The sequence below is a fragment of the Acomys minous genome (assembly GCF_964271855.1).
Source record: "Acomys minous genome assembly, chromosome: 9".
In the NCBI taxonomy this organism is placed as follows: Eukaryota; Metazoa; Chordata; class Mammalia; order Rodentia; family Muridae; genus Acomys; species Acomys minous.
This window is the reverse complement of record NC_140490.1, coordinates 92,136,953-92,155,293: the sequence shown is the minus strand read 5'-3', so window position 1 is coordinate 92,155,293 and position 18,341 is coordinate 92,136,953. Positions and strand designations below refer to the sequence as shown.

Here is an 18,341-nt window from a genome sequence, read left to right as displayed (position 1 = left end):
TTAGAAGTGACTATTTGAATTTTTCGAAATCCTACTATTCCAGTAGCTTATCACATTAATCCTTAAAAGCAGTTTGAAAGTCTCTACCTGTCTGAACTTTGACTATTATATATTTGATATGATAATCCCCTCATTCTTTTTCTCTTAATAGCATGCTCAAGATAAAAAAAAAAATTAAGCTTTTTCATTCCAGTTGCCTAAAGCCCAGAAAACTCTCAAAATAGTCTTGTCACATAAAAAAATTAATTGGTTGCTTTGTTCCTACTTAGCTTTTCATTAATTTGAGGACATATTTTAAGTGACAGTTAACTGTATCACCTTTGCCTCTCTTCGTCAAGATAGAAATCTCTATTTAAAAGTCTAATTAAGAAGGTTTCCTGAAATATTTATTTTTTAAGAGATTTAACCTTTACTCTTTTTTTTGTATTATGAACCACCAGAAAAGGCCCATTGGTTAGCTATTGCTTCAAAACAATCTGCTGTAAAACTCACTGGCTTCAAAAAGCAGTCACCCTGTTTGCAGCTATGTTGGGCTCCACTGGGAGGGTCTTCTGCTTTGTTCATGTGGCGTCAACACATGGCTCTTCATTTGTCAGCCTGGTATTTTGTGGCCAGATCTTTTCTTGCTTTCCATTACCTCATCTTCAGGGAGGCTCGTTCAGGTTTCCTCACCTTGACAGTCTTGGGGCAGCAACCCAAGCCGCTGAGGAAGCAAACGAAGAGCCATGTTGGTCATCACTTATATCACACTCTCTTTGAAACAAGTCACTTGTCCTGGGATAAGTCATGAAGTGAGGCTGATAGACATGACCTACTGGTGTGAAGAGCAAGAAATTCACATCCCAAAGTCCTATAGAGGAATTAGTGATAAGGACATCGTTTTCTCTAGATTTAACTCATTCACATTTTCCACACATGGATTGTACACTGATGGGCTGGGAATATAGTTCATTGGAAGAGCACTGTCTGCTAGAGATATAGATAAATAAGTAAATAGGCAGATAAATATATGAGAGAGAGAGACAGAGACAGGGAGGGAGGGAGGGAGGGAGGGAGGGCGGGAGAGAGAGAGAGAGAGAGAGGGAGAGAGAGAGAGAGAGAGGGAGGGAGGGAGGAAGAGAGAGAAAAAGAGAGATGAATTCATTCATATTCCAGGATTCCTATAGCCCCCATCCCAATATTGCATCAAGCTCAAAGCAAAGGCTGTGCTATTCTGTCTCAAGCTAGAAACAGATAAAAGTCCTTGGATCTAGCTCCATTGTGCCCAGAAACCTGTGAATGAAAAAGGTAGGTAAATATTATATACCTACATTTCCAATATATAGTGATGATGGGACAAGGGCACAACAATGACAACAGACACTATTTTTTCAACATGAGGAACCAAAAAGAAAAAAAAAAGGCACCCAGAGCAGCTACCTGTAGATTCATCCTGAGATCCAGTTGGCACACACACACACACACACATAGTCCTGGCTACTCCATTTCAGAGACAAGGAGTTTGTCCTGATATGTCATCTGGCTCTTTTTCCTACTTTGACACGTCTTAGATTTTTTTTAAATATACAAAGGTTAATTATATAGCTCTAATTATCACATAATTGTAGAATACCATTTCCAGATATTCAAACACTTACTGACAAAAATTACTGCTTCTTGAGATTTTAAGTCATGGAGATTTTTTTCACACTATTGAGAGCACTTGATCCAATTATCTCAGAAACTCAGGGTTGCAGTTGAGTAGAGGAATGCGAAGGACGGGATGGATCTTGCTGGGTGTGGGAGGAAGAAAGGGTGAGGGAGACATTCAAGTTTGTGACTTGTGAAATCAAGTCTGTGGCAGTTCTTTCTCGCTCAAAAGGGGAACTGAAGAAGAGGTGATTTTTTTTTTCCCCTTATAAAACTAGACATCAAAATTTTCGTTTTTGGATGCTATCTATCCATGCCCTTGAGCAAAAAGGTATTAAAAGCCTCATTTTCCTAACAAGTTAACTATGATCCCAAAAGACTCAGAGACTTTAATTGAAGACACAGTTTTCATGAGACCATAAAAGTTGAGCTGAAATGTTCTGGGGGTCTGCAAATAGCCCTACAGGGGCACCCCTCATCCCTCACCACTCCTGTGCTGGTACCCCTCAGTGAGGCGGGACTGGGCTCTGCTCAGTGCCCAACTATGCACAATACCAAATACAATGTGCCTAACTGTTGTCAGTTTGGAGTCTAGTGGCCACAACTAAAATCAATAATGTTTTATAAAACTTGGCCTTCATAACTCTGGTGCCCCATATTTGGCCATGTCCCCTTAATGGGGAGGCCCGATGGCACTCGGAGGAAGGATAGCAGACTACCAAGAAGAGATTTGATACCCTAGCATCAAATTCATGGGGAGGAGGTCCCCCTCAATCACAGTCATAGGGAAGGGAAATGGGGTGAAAGTAGGAGGGAGGGAGGAATGGGAGGATGCATGGGATGGGATAGCAAATGAGATGTAATGTGAATTATTTTATTTTTCAATAAAAAATGTGTTTTAAAAAAAGTTAGCCTTCATAGGGGCACTACCCATAACTCAAGTTTTCTGTAGCTACATACAGTGAGAGGGTTCCATATTGGCCAGCAAGGATGGAGAACACCTCCGTTATCTCTGAAATGTCTATTCCAAAGTGTTGAATTCTGGATGATCCAGATGAGTCTTGAGTGTTATGAAAGTGGAGTCTCATCCTGATGAGCAGGCTCAAAGAAGAAATGTAGAGGGAAAACATGAGTTGTTTTCTGCTTTCAGGTTGGCACATTTCATAAGCTGACTCTAAGTGAGGCAGTAGTGAATGCTTTTCTGCAACTCACACCCTCAAACATTTGCTTCTCTTTTATGTAATAAGCGTAGAGCCATGTCTGAGGAGGGGAGCTGGGTTAGTTTCACCTTTGCATCTCTCGCACTAAAAATACATAGCTATGCAATGCCGGTGGTACCCATGGTCTACCCACTTCCGTGTACTATACACACTCCCAGTGTACAGTGCTCTACAAAGAGGAAGCATACTATTTACTTGTTAAACAACTCAGCATATGGAAATATTTTATTGTACCTCTATGAACTGTTGCCCTTTGGAAGAGCCAATCAGCAAAAAGCAAACATAACATAGAGGTGTTTATAGTTAAAAGCTAGTTCCACAGCATGGTCCTTTCTCATCTCTTCTGGGGGAAAAAAAGACACTGAGACTCTAATATTAAAAACCAAGGCTGGCCAGGTGTAGTGGCACATACCTGTAATCCCACCACTCAGGGAGGCAGAGGTAGGCAGATCACTATGAGTTTGAGGCCAGCCTGGTCTACAAAGCAAGTTGAAGACAGCCAGGGCTACACAGAGAAACCCTGTCTCAACAAAATAAAACAAAACCAAGGCTGTTGACCACCATAAAATCGTGAGTTGAGACCCTAGCAGAGAGTCTAAACTGGATCAGGCTCATTTGTCCATTACTTAACAAATCATCAAGTCCCACGCCACCCCAGGGAAGACAGTGACATCTAGAAAGGCTCCTTTCACATGTACAAGCTCGTGGGCAAACTGTGTTCCTGGAGGGTCCTTCTTACAAACAAAGAAGACATGAAACAGGCAACTTGTTCCTTAATTTTTATTTTTATTCTTTTATTTGTGTGTATGAATGTCTGATGTGTGTGCGTGCACATGTGCGTGCAGAGACCAGCCAAGGATGTCGGATCCCTTGGACTTGAAGTTACAAGCAGTTATAAGCCATTTGACCTGGGTGCTGCGATCTGAACTTGGGTCCTCAGGAAAAGCAACAAACATCCTTAACTGCTACTCCCTCTCAGCAGAAGGTTTTTCAATTCCTTCGTGTCATTTTCTGGGTGTCTTAGGGCATTCCATAACCCTGTAAGGAGGTAGGATAAGGAGATGAGTGTGCCAGGCTATGACCACAGAGTTTCTCCTCCACAAACCAACCACTTTTTACTCCTTGTCTTTCGTGGAAAAGCTAGGAAAAGATTCAAAACAAAATTCATTTCCCCTTGCTTTTCTTTTCAGCTTTTAATATAAGTGATTTTCAGTACAAGTGATAATTCTCCTAAATGTGCACACAAGGTTTCTATCCTGTCTTTCCAGACATCCTATTCTCCATTTGAGACAACCAGTATTTCAGAAGATGTGTGTGTGTGTGTGTGTGTGTGTGTGTGTGTGTGTGTGTGTATCACATACATCCTTCCACAGTCATTCTACACATGGATCATCAAGTGTGTGTGTTAACACATCTGTGTACACATGTCCTTCCTTGACACAAACAACTCTTTACTCATTTGAGCCTTGTTTTCCTTGTATTCTGTGCTGGTGCAACCGAACCTGGCTCATTTTGGACATTTGTAATATTTACTGTGAGCACCAAGAGTTTCCTCCCAGCTACAGAGACTCCACTGTGGAGTTGTATCACAGCTTGCTCATCTCATCCTCCACTTGATGAATTAGGTAGGCTATTTCTAGAGTTTTCTATTATAATTCATGCCACACTGAACATTTGTGTGCATCTGTTGTTTTCCCTGTGGGCAATTATACCAGTGGATACATTGCCAAAAGGGAAGTTTAGATTAGAAGATATAGAAAGATACTTACATAATATTGACAAACCTGGTCAAATGGCTCCCAAACATTCTACATTCCTGTACTATCCTCCCAGTAATTTGTAAGAGCAGATCCAAGTTTCTAAGCTTGTGAATTCCTCCTCAGAGACTTGTGGCTTTAAGACACGTATTTGCCAGACTTGGTCAGGCCAGTGTCTATGTCTTTGTCTCTATGTCCATGTCTATGTCCTTTTCCATGTGTGTCCGTGTGTGTGTGTGTCCATGTGTATGTGTGTGTGTCCATGTGTGTGTATGTGTGTCCGTGTGTCCATGTGTGTGTGTGTGTGTGTGTGTGTCTGTGTCCGTGTGTGTGTGTGTGTCTGTGTCCATGTGTGTGTGTGTCTGTGTCCATGTGTGTGTGTGTCTGTGTGTCTGTCTGTGTGTGTGTGTGTCAATGTGTGTGTATGTGTGTGTCCGTGTGTGTGTGTCCATGTGTGATATTTTTGTGGCTAAAATAAAAAGCATAAAAACTACAGTATAGTGAACTATTTTGTCCCTTCTCCAATTGCTCCTATTTAAGTGAGAAAGAGTCCATAAAACAGACTTCAAAGCTTGCAAGATGTACTTAATTAAACATGTGCTGTTGAAGGAATGACTCAACAGGTATCTGGAAGAAATGGGATGGGTGGAAAGAGCTCCGTGAACTGGAGAAGACAAGGTAGCTAGTGTCCTTCCAGAAGGTCATCTCCTTTGGTTTTACATTAGAGATTAGCATGTATTTTGCCCTGTGCTCTTGTAAGGAATATACAATAAGCACGGGAGGCCTCTGCCCCCAGGAGGCTCATATAGAGAAGACAGGAACACATGTGAAGTCTTCCTACAGAGTAGTAAAACCAACAGCTGTGGAAACAGCTAACTCTGAGGCCTTCCCAGACATTCATCTGTTTATCATCTCACCTAATTCATACAAAAGTGTCTGAGAGTAACAGCAGCAATTTCTTCATTTCCCAGATGAGGAAACCTCAACTCCCAACAACAACCCCAATGCTACATAGGATGCGGCAGAGGTTGGGAGTAGACCTAGGCCTACTTGACTTCAGAGTCTTCAGTGGAGATCAGGAGATGCTGAGCATGCCCAAGGCTCAACTGCTGTATCCCTCACCCCATTGGTGGCTGGCTTTTACTTCTTTCTCTTTATAATGCCATGCTGCCGTTTATGGTAACAGTGGAGAGGCGGTTCAATCAGAAATATTCAAGGGAGATGGGGCCTGAGCTGAGATATAAAGGGAGTTGAAACAAGACCATTCCAGGTAGAGTTCCTGCTGGGCTGGCCACGGGGAGTGCCAATGTTCAGGAGTTAAGAAGTATCCAAAGTACAGAGGGAGGCAGACGAGTGGGGTGGTGTGGAGGCCAGCCTCTGCAGCCAGGAACACCTGGGTTCTGATCCTGACTCTGCCTCTTATTAGCTAAATGATTTGTGTCTTAACACCTCTGATCCCTTGCCTATAAGCTTGAGCAAATAAGTTTTTTACTCGTGGGTTGTTGAAAGGATTGAATGCGTTTATATTTTTTGGGTGCTTAGAATGGTGCACGACTCATGTTCAACTATGTTCACCTGCAGTGTAGACTGTCTGGATTCTAGATACAACCTAGAAATGAATGAGAAGAGAAAATTGTTACTTATCTGTGGGGCTTATTATGGAGAACTATAGCATATACTCAGAAGATATAAATGGTGCCATAAAAAAAGACAAGGAAGCAGAAAACCGTTTAATGGGGGAGACATGGGCTTTTAGTTTGAATTGTCCCATCAAGTGTAGTTGAGCTCCTGGGCTTTCTGATTTAAGTCCAAATGGGCTTTTTATTTGCTGTCTATTTGTTTATGACATCTTTATTTGACATTAAAATGTAATGAGCTGCCTCAAATACGGTGAACAAGCAGAAAAGGACAATTTTTAAAAGAAGTGCATTTGGCGAAACCCTTTACTTTTCTCCTTTTACCCTTCGGTACCGTAAAACAGCTCAAGAAAACCCTAGTGGACATCTGAGGGAAGCATCTCAGCCATTTCAGCTGCTCTGTCCCCTCTCCTGCTTCATGTCAAGTCACCCTTAGAGCCACTTGTGGGAGGGACCTCAAAGGAAGGAAGGTGGGAGGGATATTTCTCCAAGGAGTTGGCCAATGTCATTTTCGTGTCTCCACACCTGCTGGCTTCCTTCCTCTTTATGTATCATCCCAAACTCCCCTCCCCAACCTGGGTTCTAAAATGAACCTCAAGTACAGCATCTTCCTCTGGGCCAATTTTGTCTCTTCTCTTCCCTTGGTCAAACCCTGAGAACCCATATTCTATAAGAAAAATGTGTTATGGCAATTTCCCTGAAGGACACCCCCCATGCACTCCTATGCCTGCATTCTGGAGAGCCTCAGGTCTCAGCCCCTTCTCCCAAGTCAGTGAGCATGCTTAAGTGTGAGAATGTTCCTGCAAAAGAGTGAGGACTCTGCCCTTCCCTGACATACGAGCAGCCTCATTTCACTAATGATCTGCCTTCCTCACCAGACTTAGTATTGAAGACAAAGATTTCACCTGTTTTCCATATGTATAATCAAAGCCTTATAGATCATCTTCTATAAACATCTGGTGGAAACCTGTAAATAGCACACCTGTCAGTGGTTGTGATAGAAACAGTTCAGAGGCAAGAGGATTGCTCTCTGAATGAGTGGAGTTGCGGCTAGAAACTGTGGCAACTGATCCCAAAGCTTGGTTTGGAGGCGACAGTTACCAACACTTACATGCCTTCACATGGCACCCCACGTTAGGAGGAATCCACACTCAGTTTACTGGGCTGGTGGGCCATATATCTGGGGAAGTGACTCCATGTATAATACTGATGGCAGTCTACCATTCATCACAGTTTGTTTTGAAAAGGGAAATCATGGCCACTCTGTGGTGAATTGTATAGCCTTAGACACCCTGTTTGTTACCTGAGAAAGTTGTCCTTAGAGTGGCATGGCTACCAGAAATGGAGGAGAGAGAGAGAGAGAGAGAGAGAGAGAGAGAGAGAGAGAGAGAGAGAGAGAGAGAGAGAGAATATGAATAATAGAGCTAAACGTCTTGTCTTCACCAGGAAAGACTGTGGGAAGGAAGGCCAGGCTCAGAGATGAGCCCCAGATACTGAGTTCTAACCTTAGCCTGCCCCAAACTGGCTCTTGCTTCCTATCTTCTGTCTGCATTACTCAGGCCAACCCAGATTCTTAAACTCTCTGAACTTGTATGCAATTACAACTTGGGAGAGAGAATGACCAAAGACATAAGAAGATAAAAAGAAAATTTATCTAGGGTTTTTCTGTGTAGCTTTGCCTGTCCAGGCTGGCCTCAAACTCACAGAGATCTGCCTGCCTCTGCCTCTCTGAGTGCTGGGCTTACAGGCATGAACCACCACCCCTGGCCAGAACTAATCTTTAGTTCGAGTTATGTCATGGTCATATTAAGAAAGAAAAAAAAAGATACAAAACCTAAACTTATTGTTAGTTTGTTTCTAGGTTTCTTAATTTCACATAGCCCCAATCCCTTCCCACTGTAATGATACCAATGCCCAGAATCTTAAGAACCAAAGCTCCTCCTCACAGTCGTGAGCTTCCCTGGTGTGGTCTCTGGGATCTTTCATGCTGTTCCAGACATACCCTCTAGGGCTAACTGAAGATGCCTGCATCTGAGCAGCATCAACTTCGAGTGAGCAGATTCCCTTAGCTCCTACTAATCTTCCACTTGTGTTTTCAATGTGTGCCCACAGCTTCATCATACACAACAAAGACACGTTCTTCAACAATGCCACAAGAAGCAGAATCGTGCACCATATTTTACAAAGAATAAAGTACGAAGAAGGGAAAAACAAAATCGGTAAGCAGGTTGTTAGTGTTACAGCCACTTGGTGTTTGGGGATTCTAGAGACCTTTTCCGTGGGCCTCTTGACACCCTCTAACTACCCCTTTAATGGAGAATTCACATGTGCGCGTGGCACTCTTACTTGAACAGCATTTATTTGAAGATCATTTATGCGTGATCACTAAGACAGTGTGTCAGTCCAGCAGGTGATTAAGGAGCACCCACGAGCAAGGGATTAAGGTGGTAAATGCAGTCCCTTTTTGGAACTTGCATATAAAAAAATCTAAAAGACTACGTAAGTATAATAACCTAAAGAAATGACAGAGAGTGTCATTTCGAAGGCACACTGTGGAACTAGGAGTGAGTGGTTGGAGAACACTTCACTGAGAAACTGAAATCCAAACCAAGAGTGGCAGGAGACACTGTGGCATGGTGGAAGGGTAGGGTGCCCCCTGAAGGAGGAGCCGCACAGGTCACATCTCTCCCACTAAACAACTTTCAAACTTTATATTTTAGGCATTTTATGAGAATATTTCCATGGTATAGGACCACTCTTTATTAAGGTTTAGATGACTTTGTCTTTATCTCTGTCCCAGCAAAAATGTTTGAATAAATAATCTATGCCAGTCAAAGTGCAGTGAGAAGGCAAACGTATCCACCATTGGAATAAGCAGATCCTAAACTAAGTATGGCAGGGTTTAGGGTTGTTGAGGACTGGCTGGTGATGGGTAGGAACACAGAAGAGAGAATAGTAGGCCCTCTGTGATTCTGGTCCTCCATGATTCCGGTCCTCTGTGGTTCCGGTCCGTCTGTGATTCCAGTCCTCCGTGATGCCAGTCCTCTGTGGTTCCGGTCCTCTGTGATTCTGGTCCTCCATGATTCTGGTCCTCTGTGATTCCGGTCCTCCATGATTCTGGTCCTCCGTGATGCAGTCCTCCATCTTACCAGGCTGAGGTCTAGAACTGATATGAGAGCTGTGGCTTAAGCAAAGGCATATGCTGGAGATTTGCAGAAGAACTGGTTTCTAGAATGCTCAGGGCGGCTTTCTACATGGTTCCATGGAAGTTGATGACCGGGAGATGCTTCCCCAGCAGCGTTTTCCTATGGAGCCATGTATAAAGATACCAAGAAACACGCCCTTGGTCACCATACACGTCAGATGCTGGCTCTACAGCAGTGAATGCTGAAGAAATGTCTGAGGGGAGTGCTGGATCTAGGAGGCGAAGGCCCTTCCTCATCACTATCCACTGAGTGCCTTCAGCTAGCAAAGCTTACCCAACATTCAGAAATATGCATAAGACCCAGTTCTACTGCTGAAAGCAAAGGCTTAAATGCACCTGATGGGCAAGGCATCCGTTGCTGACTTACAGCAAAAGCGGACGTCTTCATCACACTTCCTGTGGGCAAGGATGGACAGCTGTCTAAATCATTTCAGCCACTGGATCCGCAGCCTCAGACGTCTCGGAAGCTCTGCCAAATCCAGAGAGGCAACACTGAGCAGTTTGTAAACGTAATGGCTTTACACGCAGAGTCAGCAAAACAACTACCCCACGGGGTGTGGGAGAAATGTTATCCGACAACACGGTGAGAGGAACAGATTGGAGAGTTTCGTGGACTCAGGCTCCGTGTGAGTCACTAGCATAATGAAACTGTTAAAAAAAAAAAAAACAACCGTACTTTGATGCTAAACTGCACAAGGTAAAGTGTAATGGTGAGGACTAGATCGCTACCTGATCCATATATGAATGTGTGTGGAGTGGAATGTCCAGACAGCATCAGTGCAGGTGGATCCGGGGAGATTTAACTTCCTGTAGGTCCTTTTTACCACAAGCGGGATTGTAACCTAACACAGCCCATAGTCCCTGCAGCTGTCATCGTCCCGCGAGACATGTCCTCTCCTCTACGTCTTTGGGGACATTCTGGCTGGAAGGAATTCCTCCTCCCTATTCTGAATTCCTGTATCTGTTTTTTATTAGTATTTATCGACTGTCACTCACACTTCATTTTATTGTCTTGAGATACTTTCAGTGGCATCATGCAAACCTGCCGCCTGAAGAGAACCGCCGTTGACACTGATCTCCTAAATAATTCAAATATTTGTCTAAATTACTTTTCTCATATTAATTTCTTTAAAAAATGATTTACTAAGGCAAACCTCAGTTGTGCTATACACAGCCTCCTATTTTTTTTTTCAGTTCACATGGTTTCATAAGCATACTAAATAGCAAGTGAATCAATGTGAAATTGTGGGAAGAGCTTTTAAGGACCGTTTCAAATAATTCAAAAAGTCTTGCCTTTGATGGCATTTGTATGATTGTTCTTGGCATACCCCACAACTCTTAGTACACTAGTGTGGTAAACTAGGTGTGAACTAGACTACTGAGCACTAGTTCAGAGGACCTGACCTTAACTGTAAGATCCGACTCATCTCTGAGCCATCATTGTCTAGCCCAGTGTCTATTGTCCAGAAGGGTAAATCAATAAATCTTTATTGAACTGAATTGAAGACTCGTTCAACATAACGGATGTCTCCCTTTCACCTTCCTGACACAATCAAAAACTTTACAATAGGAGCGTGGGGCAACTGTGATGCTAAATTGTTTTTCATCTCAGATTTTTAAGCTTTTTTTTTTTTTTACAAGTACTCCAGATTAGATTAAAAAGAGGGCAGGGATTGGCTTCCAATATTCCCAAGGACTGCTGGGTGCAGGATTGTTGCTTGTGAGAGAGCCTTGGTAGAAAACTCTCTCAGTTGATGATGAAGGAAGGGGATCCTATTTAAGGACACTAGCCTTGAAACCCCGGTAAGGAGCCAAAAATGTTATTCAGTGGTAGAACACAAGCTTTAGGTTTAATTCCTAGGGCCACAAACAACAAATTAATAAACAAACAAATGTTTGGAAATGTGGTGATGAGGAAATGGAAGCACTTTGAATTAGAAATATCAATCAAAGAGTAAATTGTTAGCCAGTAAATTGGAAGCCTGTGTAATTTGCTGGAAAATATAAAGTAAAACTAGAAATGGTCTGTTTATCCAATATTCCATTGTCATCTCTGGTTTCATAACTGAAAGAAAAAAACGTGTGAAAAGAAAACTTCTAGATAGAGTTGATGTTCAGCCATGTTACTTTCTGCTGAAAACTCTTTCTGAAAATGTCACCTTGCATTGCAGTGTTGGCACCTGAGACAGCATTGATCAGAAATAATACAAGAATATTGATTTCTAGACATGATTCATAAGGGCATTTTAGTGGAGTATAAACTGTCACTATGTATGGTTTTCAGCTTCCCTCTGAATGTATTCTAACTGTAAAAATCAAACCTGATGAAACCCATTTTCAAAACAGAAATTAATAACTCAGCGAAGATTTATTTATGTACATGTACATATACAGGTACTCTTGAAGTTGATTTGTATTCTCAAGTTTTGTGTTTAGAAAGAGAGTTAGTAGGATTTAGACAAAGTCATTCTCAGCATCTAATGGGTCCCTAGGAGTCCTGTTTTTTTGTTTTGTTTTGTTTTGTTTTGTTTTTCTAATTCTCAGCAGAGGTTCCAGGAAATCCAACCCTGGTACATAATCAAAAATTTAATCATTCAATGCAAATGTAGTTTTTGAAGGACTGTTGTGTGTTAGATAAAATGCAAATTTCCACCAATATTTGCATTTCGAGTATTTTCCTTAGACACTTAACATTAATGTCAGCCATCTTAAGCCACTGGTGCAGTACTGTGACTAAAAGGATCAACCACTGAATGACAAAAGTGAAACAGTGCATACATAGTTTTCTGTTAGGCTAGGCCCCTGGGTCCTGGTCAAGATCTAACATATGGAGGGCATTGATTAAAAGGAATAAAAGCCACCTGAGGGCTATAAACCCTGTTCATCCTTTAAGAGGTCTTTAAAAATTATTTGATTAATTTTTTAAAGAATTTCATTCAAGGTATTTGGATTATATTCACCCTCAACTCATACCCTTAACTCCTCCCAGATCCATCCCTACCTCTTAATGCCACCATGCCATATCCTCCTTCTTTTTTGTAAAGTTTAATAACTCATTGGCTACAATTTGTGCTACACATATACTCACGGGTGTGGGGTTATCTGCTGGAGTACGGACACACTCTTAAAGAAAGCTAACTCTTCCTGCCCATGGTGCCATCAGCTGTATATAGCTAGCTCCTCAGTGAGGGAGGGTTTCTCACAAACCCCTTCCTGCTTCCTGCTGAATGAATGTTGACTGACTTGCTCACAAAAGGCAACCTCAGCTCCGCAGAAACTCACAATTGGTCAAAGTGCAGAAAGTAAGTGACCAAGCCACAAATGAGATGTCTCTATCACACACCCTTCCCCAAGGCTCAGAAGCCATCGTGGAAGAACGGATGGAAAGACTGAAGTTTATTTTAAGAAGATATGTGAATCTTGGTCTGAAAGCAACACGAACAATCAATGCTCTAAACTTCTACTTCTGAACAAGAAGGAAGAACAGACGCAAGCTACTCCTAATTATTCTCCCTCTCCCTCTCCCTCCTCTCCCTCCCCCTCTTTCCCTTCCACCCTCTTGCTGTCTCCCTCCCTTTTTCCTTCTCACTTCTGTCCTCCTCCTCTTTCTCATCTTGTCCCTTCCTCTCTCTTCCAAAACAATTTCAAAAGAATAAAACATAAAATACATGAGATGTTACTTTAAGATATTGAATGCTGATGACATGCTCAGAAAAGTCTTGCATAGACAATAAAGAGCTCTTGGGACTAAACGAACCCCACCTAACACGTGTAAGAAGGAATACCCCAAAGAACACACTCTCTCTAAGGATGCTTATACAACTGGCCAAGTGGCCTCAACACTTTGGAGGTTGGGACTGGAGTATGATTAAGTCAAGGCTGGCCTGAGCTGTAAAGCCATGTTCCAGGTAGTCTGGGATATACAGCAAAACACTATCTCAAATACGCACACACACAGACACAAAAATGTATGGGCATAAAAGAAAATTTCAGCAAGGAAGTTGAGGCTTTGAAAAAGAAGGAGAAAACAAGATGGACGTGAAAACCTAAGTAAATCAAATAAAACCCACTCTGAAAAGCATCACCAGTAGACTGATCCAAATTCAAAATAAAACCATCAGGAATGGAAGACCACGTTACAAAAATGCTACATAAAGTCCAAGAACAATGAAATATCATTAAGACACCAAACCAGAGACTCCACAAGATAGAAGAAAAGGGCTGAGATTTTTAAAAATTAAAGGCAAAAAAGAATCTGCCCCCCACTGCCATCATAGCAGAAAATCCCCCAAATCTAAAGGAAAACATGTAAATATGAAAATATTTCAAATATCAAATATACACAACCAGAAAAGACTGCCCACAGTATATTATAGAAACTCATAAAGATGTAGCCACCTCATCTTTGACACAAGTGTCGAAAGCATTGAGTTGTCTTGTGGGGCTGGGAAAACTGTATATTCACTTATAAAATAAATGGAACTAGATTTGTTTGTCTCATCTAGAGCAAAACTCAATTCTGTATGACTGAGTGACCTTAACATGGGGCAAGACTTCTACAGGAAAATGGGCGAAGCAGTTCAAAGTATAGACATGGAAAGCAATCATCAGAATGAAGAGGACAGAAATAAAGAACTAATATTCTGATTGCAATACTTATTATGGGTTTCCAGTCCATAGTAGTATAACTGTCAAATAGGTCAGTGGAACATAGAGAATCCAGAAATGGAACCACACATACGTGAACAATAAATTATCTTCTGTGGCTTAAATGCTAGCCTATGGATAAAGGATTCCCTTCTCAATAGTGGTATTAAAATAATTAGTATCTATTTGAAAGAATCAAACTTGGACTCGCCTTAAGTGAACCATGCACCTAAATGTGAAAGCAACACTAGAAAAAGTCTAGGTATTGTGGTCGGGAAGTAAAATAAATAAAACTTTTTTTTAAAGTCTAGATGAAAATATTTGTCATGTTTGGGTTAGTTGGGTATTTCCAAAAAGTATAACACTGGAAATAAAACTAATAAAAGAAACAAAAGTAGACAAATTGAAGTTCATTAAAAAAATGAAATTTTACTCTTCATAGAAATAGTCTTAAGAGAACAAAAGAGAATCCCACATTAAGATAAAAAGCTTTCAAAGCATATATCTAGAACATATTAAAATACCCAAAACTATATTATAAACTTTTTAATGGTCATAAGACTTAGACAGGTACTTCACATGTGATATACTAGTGACCAGCAAACATATAAAAAAAAAAAAAACCTTTTACCAGAGAAATACAAGTTAAAATAATGATGAGCTCACACCAAACACTTGTCAGATTGGCTAAAATTAAGAAAGCTAGCTATACCAAGTATTATTGGGGATGGAGAAATCTAAACCTCAACATGCTGCTAGTGAAAATGCACATGACACAAATGGTACTCAGGAGGTAGATCTGAGAAGACTGCAAGTGTGAAGTCACAAACTAACTACCTTACAAGTTCCAGGCCATTGAGGATGTAGAGCGAGGCCCTGTCTCTAAAACAAAAAAAGATGGATGAGGTGAGGTGGGAATTGGAGATGAGGGGAGGAGGGGGGAAGTGAGGACAAGAGAAGAGAAGAAAGGAGAGGTGAGCCGAGGTTAATAATAGTCACCATCAATCAGGAAGCTGAAGGCAGAGAAGTGTCGTGAGGTTTAGATCAGTCTGGGCTACATAGGGAGTTCCGGGCTATCAGAAGCTAGTGTGTGATCCTGATTCAATAAATAAAGTGAATGAAACAGCAAAACGAAGTGAAGCTATGGATTTATGCAAAGCTCTCTATGTAGATGCTAATAGGGCTTTTATTCATAGCAAAACTAAACTAGAAAATACCAAAATGTACATCATCAGGAGGCTGAAGAAGTTATTGTACATTCATATGATGGACTCAGCAGTAAGGAGAAATGAATTACTGGGACACAGTGTTTATGAGCATTTGCTGCTCTCACAGAGGACCAGTGTTCACTTCCCAGCACTTTGTTGGGTGACAAACGACTATCTCTAATTCCAGCTGCAGGAGATCTGATGCCCTCTTCTGGTCTGCTTGGGCACCTGCACTCATATGCACACACACACACACACACACACACACACACACACACACACCAACACACACACACACACACACAGACACAATGAAATAAGTCGAGAGAGCAGAGGAGTTACTAATGTTTGCAGTACGGAAAAGTCTCAGGCTGAATAAAAGAAGTCAGAAGAGACAAGTAAATATTGGGTGACTACATTCATATAAGACTCTAGAAAATAAATGGAAATTGGGAGTGCAGAAAACAAGTCAGTATTTGTCTTGGCAACAGGACAGGAAGAGGCAGATTATAAAGTGGCATGAGAAAGCTGTTGAAGTGATGGGCATGTTTACCATCTTGGCCATGCACACATGTGCACACACATGTATCCGAACATAGTGACTGTGCATCTCAAGTGTGTGCTCATTATTATCTGTCAGTCACACTTCAGCTTCTTTATTTACCTCAAACTTTTTTTTAAGTCCACATATTGCTTCCATTTTATTTTTTTTTTCTCCTTTATTAATTTATTCTTGTTACATCTCAATGGTTATCCCATCCCTTGTATCCTCCCATTCTTCCCTCCCTCCCAATTTCCCCTTATTCCCCTCCCCTATGACTGTTCCTGAGGGGGATTACCTCCCCCTCTATATGATCATAGGGATTGCTTCCATTTTAGAAGTAGAAAATCTTTGAGAATGGGAGGATATAATTGCAAACCATGTTTCTTATGAGAGACTGATATACAAAATATTTAAAACACTTATTCAACACCAAAAAAAGCATCTGACTTGATTTAAAAATCAGCAAAAGAATTTAAGAGATACTTTCCCACAGGAAAAAAATACAACTGGGCAACATCATACAAAGCTATTCGATACCATTAACCCTCATACATTAAAAAAAAAATTACAAAAATGAGCCCATATTCATTCCGCATAGTCAGAACAGTCAAGAGATGGAAACAATGTAGGAGTGAATAAATAGTACAAAACAGGTATAGGATGGAAATGTATTCCACTCTTCAAAAGCCTGTGACAACATGAAGGAACTTGGAGGGCTTTGACAAACACGGAAAGACAAAGGCCCCATAATCTCACTTACTTGTGGAATATTGAATAATCAGGCTTTAGGGATCTGACACACACCATGGTGGTGATGTGCATATTAATTCATTTGACTATGGTACTCATGGCACAATGTACACTGTTGCATGATATTTGATCCCACTGTGAACACTAGGATTGCGAATTATACAAACCTGTTTTTTGTTTGTTTGTTTGTTTGTTTTTGTTTTTTTGGTCTGGTGTGGCTCAGCCCTAACACACACCTTTGATCCAATTTTTTTCTGCACACAGGAATAAATAAAGTTAACCCTAGGTCAAGAGGTGGAGCAAGACACCAGCTGGCAGGCGGTAAACAGAAAGGAGGGACCTTGAGTTGAAGGGTATTTAAGACAATGTGGAGGAAGAGGAGGAGGAGGAGGAAGAGGAGGAGGAAGAGGAGCTTTTGGCCTTTTCCTTTTAGGATGTGAGCTGATAGGAAAGTCAGCTGGGTGCTTTCTCTGCCTCTCTGAGCTAGCAGGCTTTCATTCCAGCATCTGGATCCTGAGTCTTTGGTAAATTCGAATGGAGGGGATTTTTGTTTTTAAAGCAACAATAGACTTTATATACCATAAATATATCCAATCTTGGGGCATTTAAATTTTTGAATTAATAAAAGCCAGCTTTCCTAGCACTCGATTCCAGCTTCCTGGGGTATAGTAAAGGTTTCTTTTCTAAGCTGTTGGTATCTAAACTAGTTTTACTCATCACTGAAAACCTAGGCTGTGGTTTCCAGGAAATGTTACTCTGTCTTAGTCTTGACCACTGAAGATTCAAGTTCAATGTTCGTTAAAATCACCTTCCTTGTTGCTCCAGGTCTGAACCGCTTGCTAACCAATGGCTCCTATGAAGCTGCCTTTCCCCTGCATGAGGTACTGTGTTTCCTTTTCTTTCCTCATTTCAATTTCTTGTTACTAAAATTGGCTTCTCTGGACAGTCTTTAATTTGTTGATAAGGCTTGCATTCAGAATTGATTTAACTTGTTTAGTACGTAATTAGGGAGAGTCTACTTGTATCCCTCCATCTCTTCCTCAGCGACAATTTATTTCTATCTTTTTATGTAACTGAAAGAACACTTAAATCAAGAGCCACTCAGCATGAATCCAGAGAAATTACTTAAAGACTCTAAGTCACGCAATTAAAAAGGCATTGAAAGGAAGTGCCAGGGGAGGGCAAATGTTCCTGAACTATATAGGCTTTGCAATAAATACATTTATAGCTATCTTTTGAAAGAATGGGAGCAAACTATTTTTGCAAAGTATTATATAAGCAAATGTAATGGATGGAAGTTAATAATACTGAACTCATTGTTGTAAGATGTGTAAGTATAGATACTGTCTTACTTGCTTGGTACTAAATAGGACTTTAATAAATCATTTTAAAATGACTTTCCTAAGTATAGCTGTGATGGCCCTTAACTTGAATTTCCTAATGGATCTTGGATTAATTAATCCAGAATCTGTCCCTGGGTTTACAGGAACACAATCTTCATGATTATTGAGAAATGTCATTTTCACAGGTGGGACTGTGAGTTGCTTTTTTTTTTTTTTTTACAAGAAAAGCTTCTTTTTCTTCTTCTTCTTCTTCTTCTTCTTCTTCTTCTTCTTCTTCTTCTTCTTCTTCTTCTTCTTTTTGTTTGTTTGTTTGTTTTTAACACCAAGAGGATGCCAAGGGTTTTGAAGAATTTTTTTAACCTTATTTATTAAGAAAACTAGAATCCATAGTCTGAAGTCTT

The 18,341-nt window shown here is 40.9% G+C and overlaps 1 protein-coding gene across 8 annotated transcripts in view; it reads left to right on the top strand.

The window, feature by feature from the left end:
- Positions 1-18,341, top strand: part of ANO4 (anoctamin 4) — a 381,965-nt gene that overhangs the window by 301,401 nt on the left and 62,223 nt on the right. For all 8 annotated transcript variants that reach the window (XM_084795290.1, XM_084795289.1, XM_084795288.1 and 5 more), the window contains 2 exons: positions 8,356-8,462; positions 17,423-17,478. In XM_084795290.1, the coding sequence (XP_084651416.1) occupies positions 8,356-8,462; positions 17,423-17,478 (163 nt within the window). The remainder of the gene's footprint in view (positions 1-8,355; positions 8,463-17,422; positions 17,479-18,341) is intronic.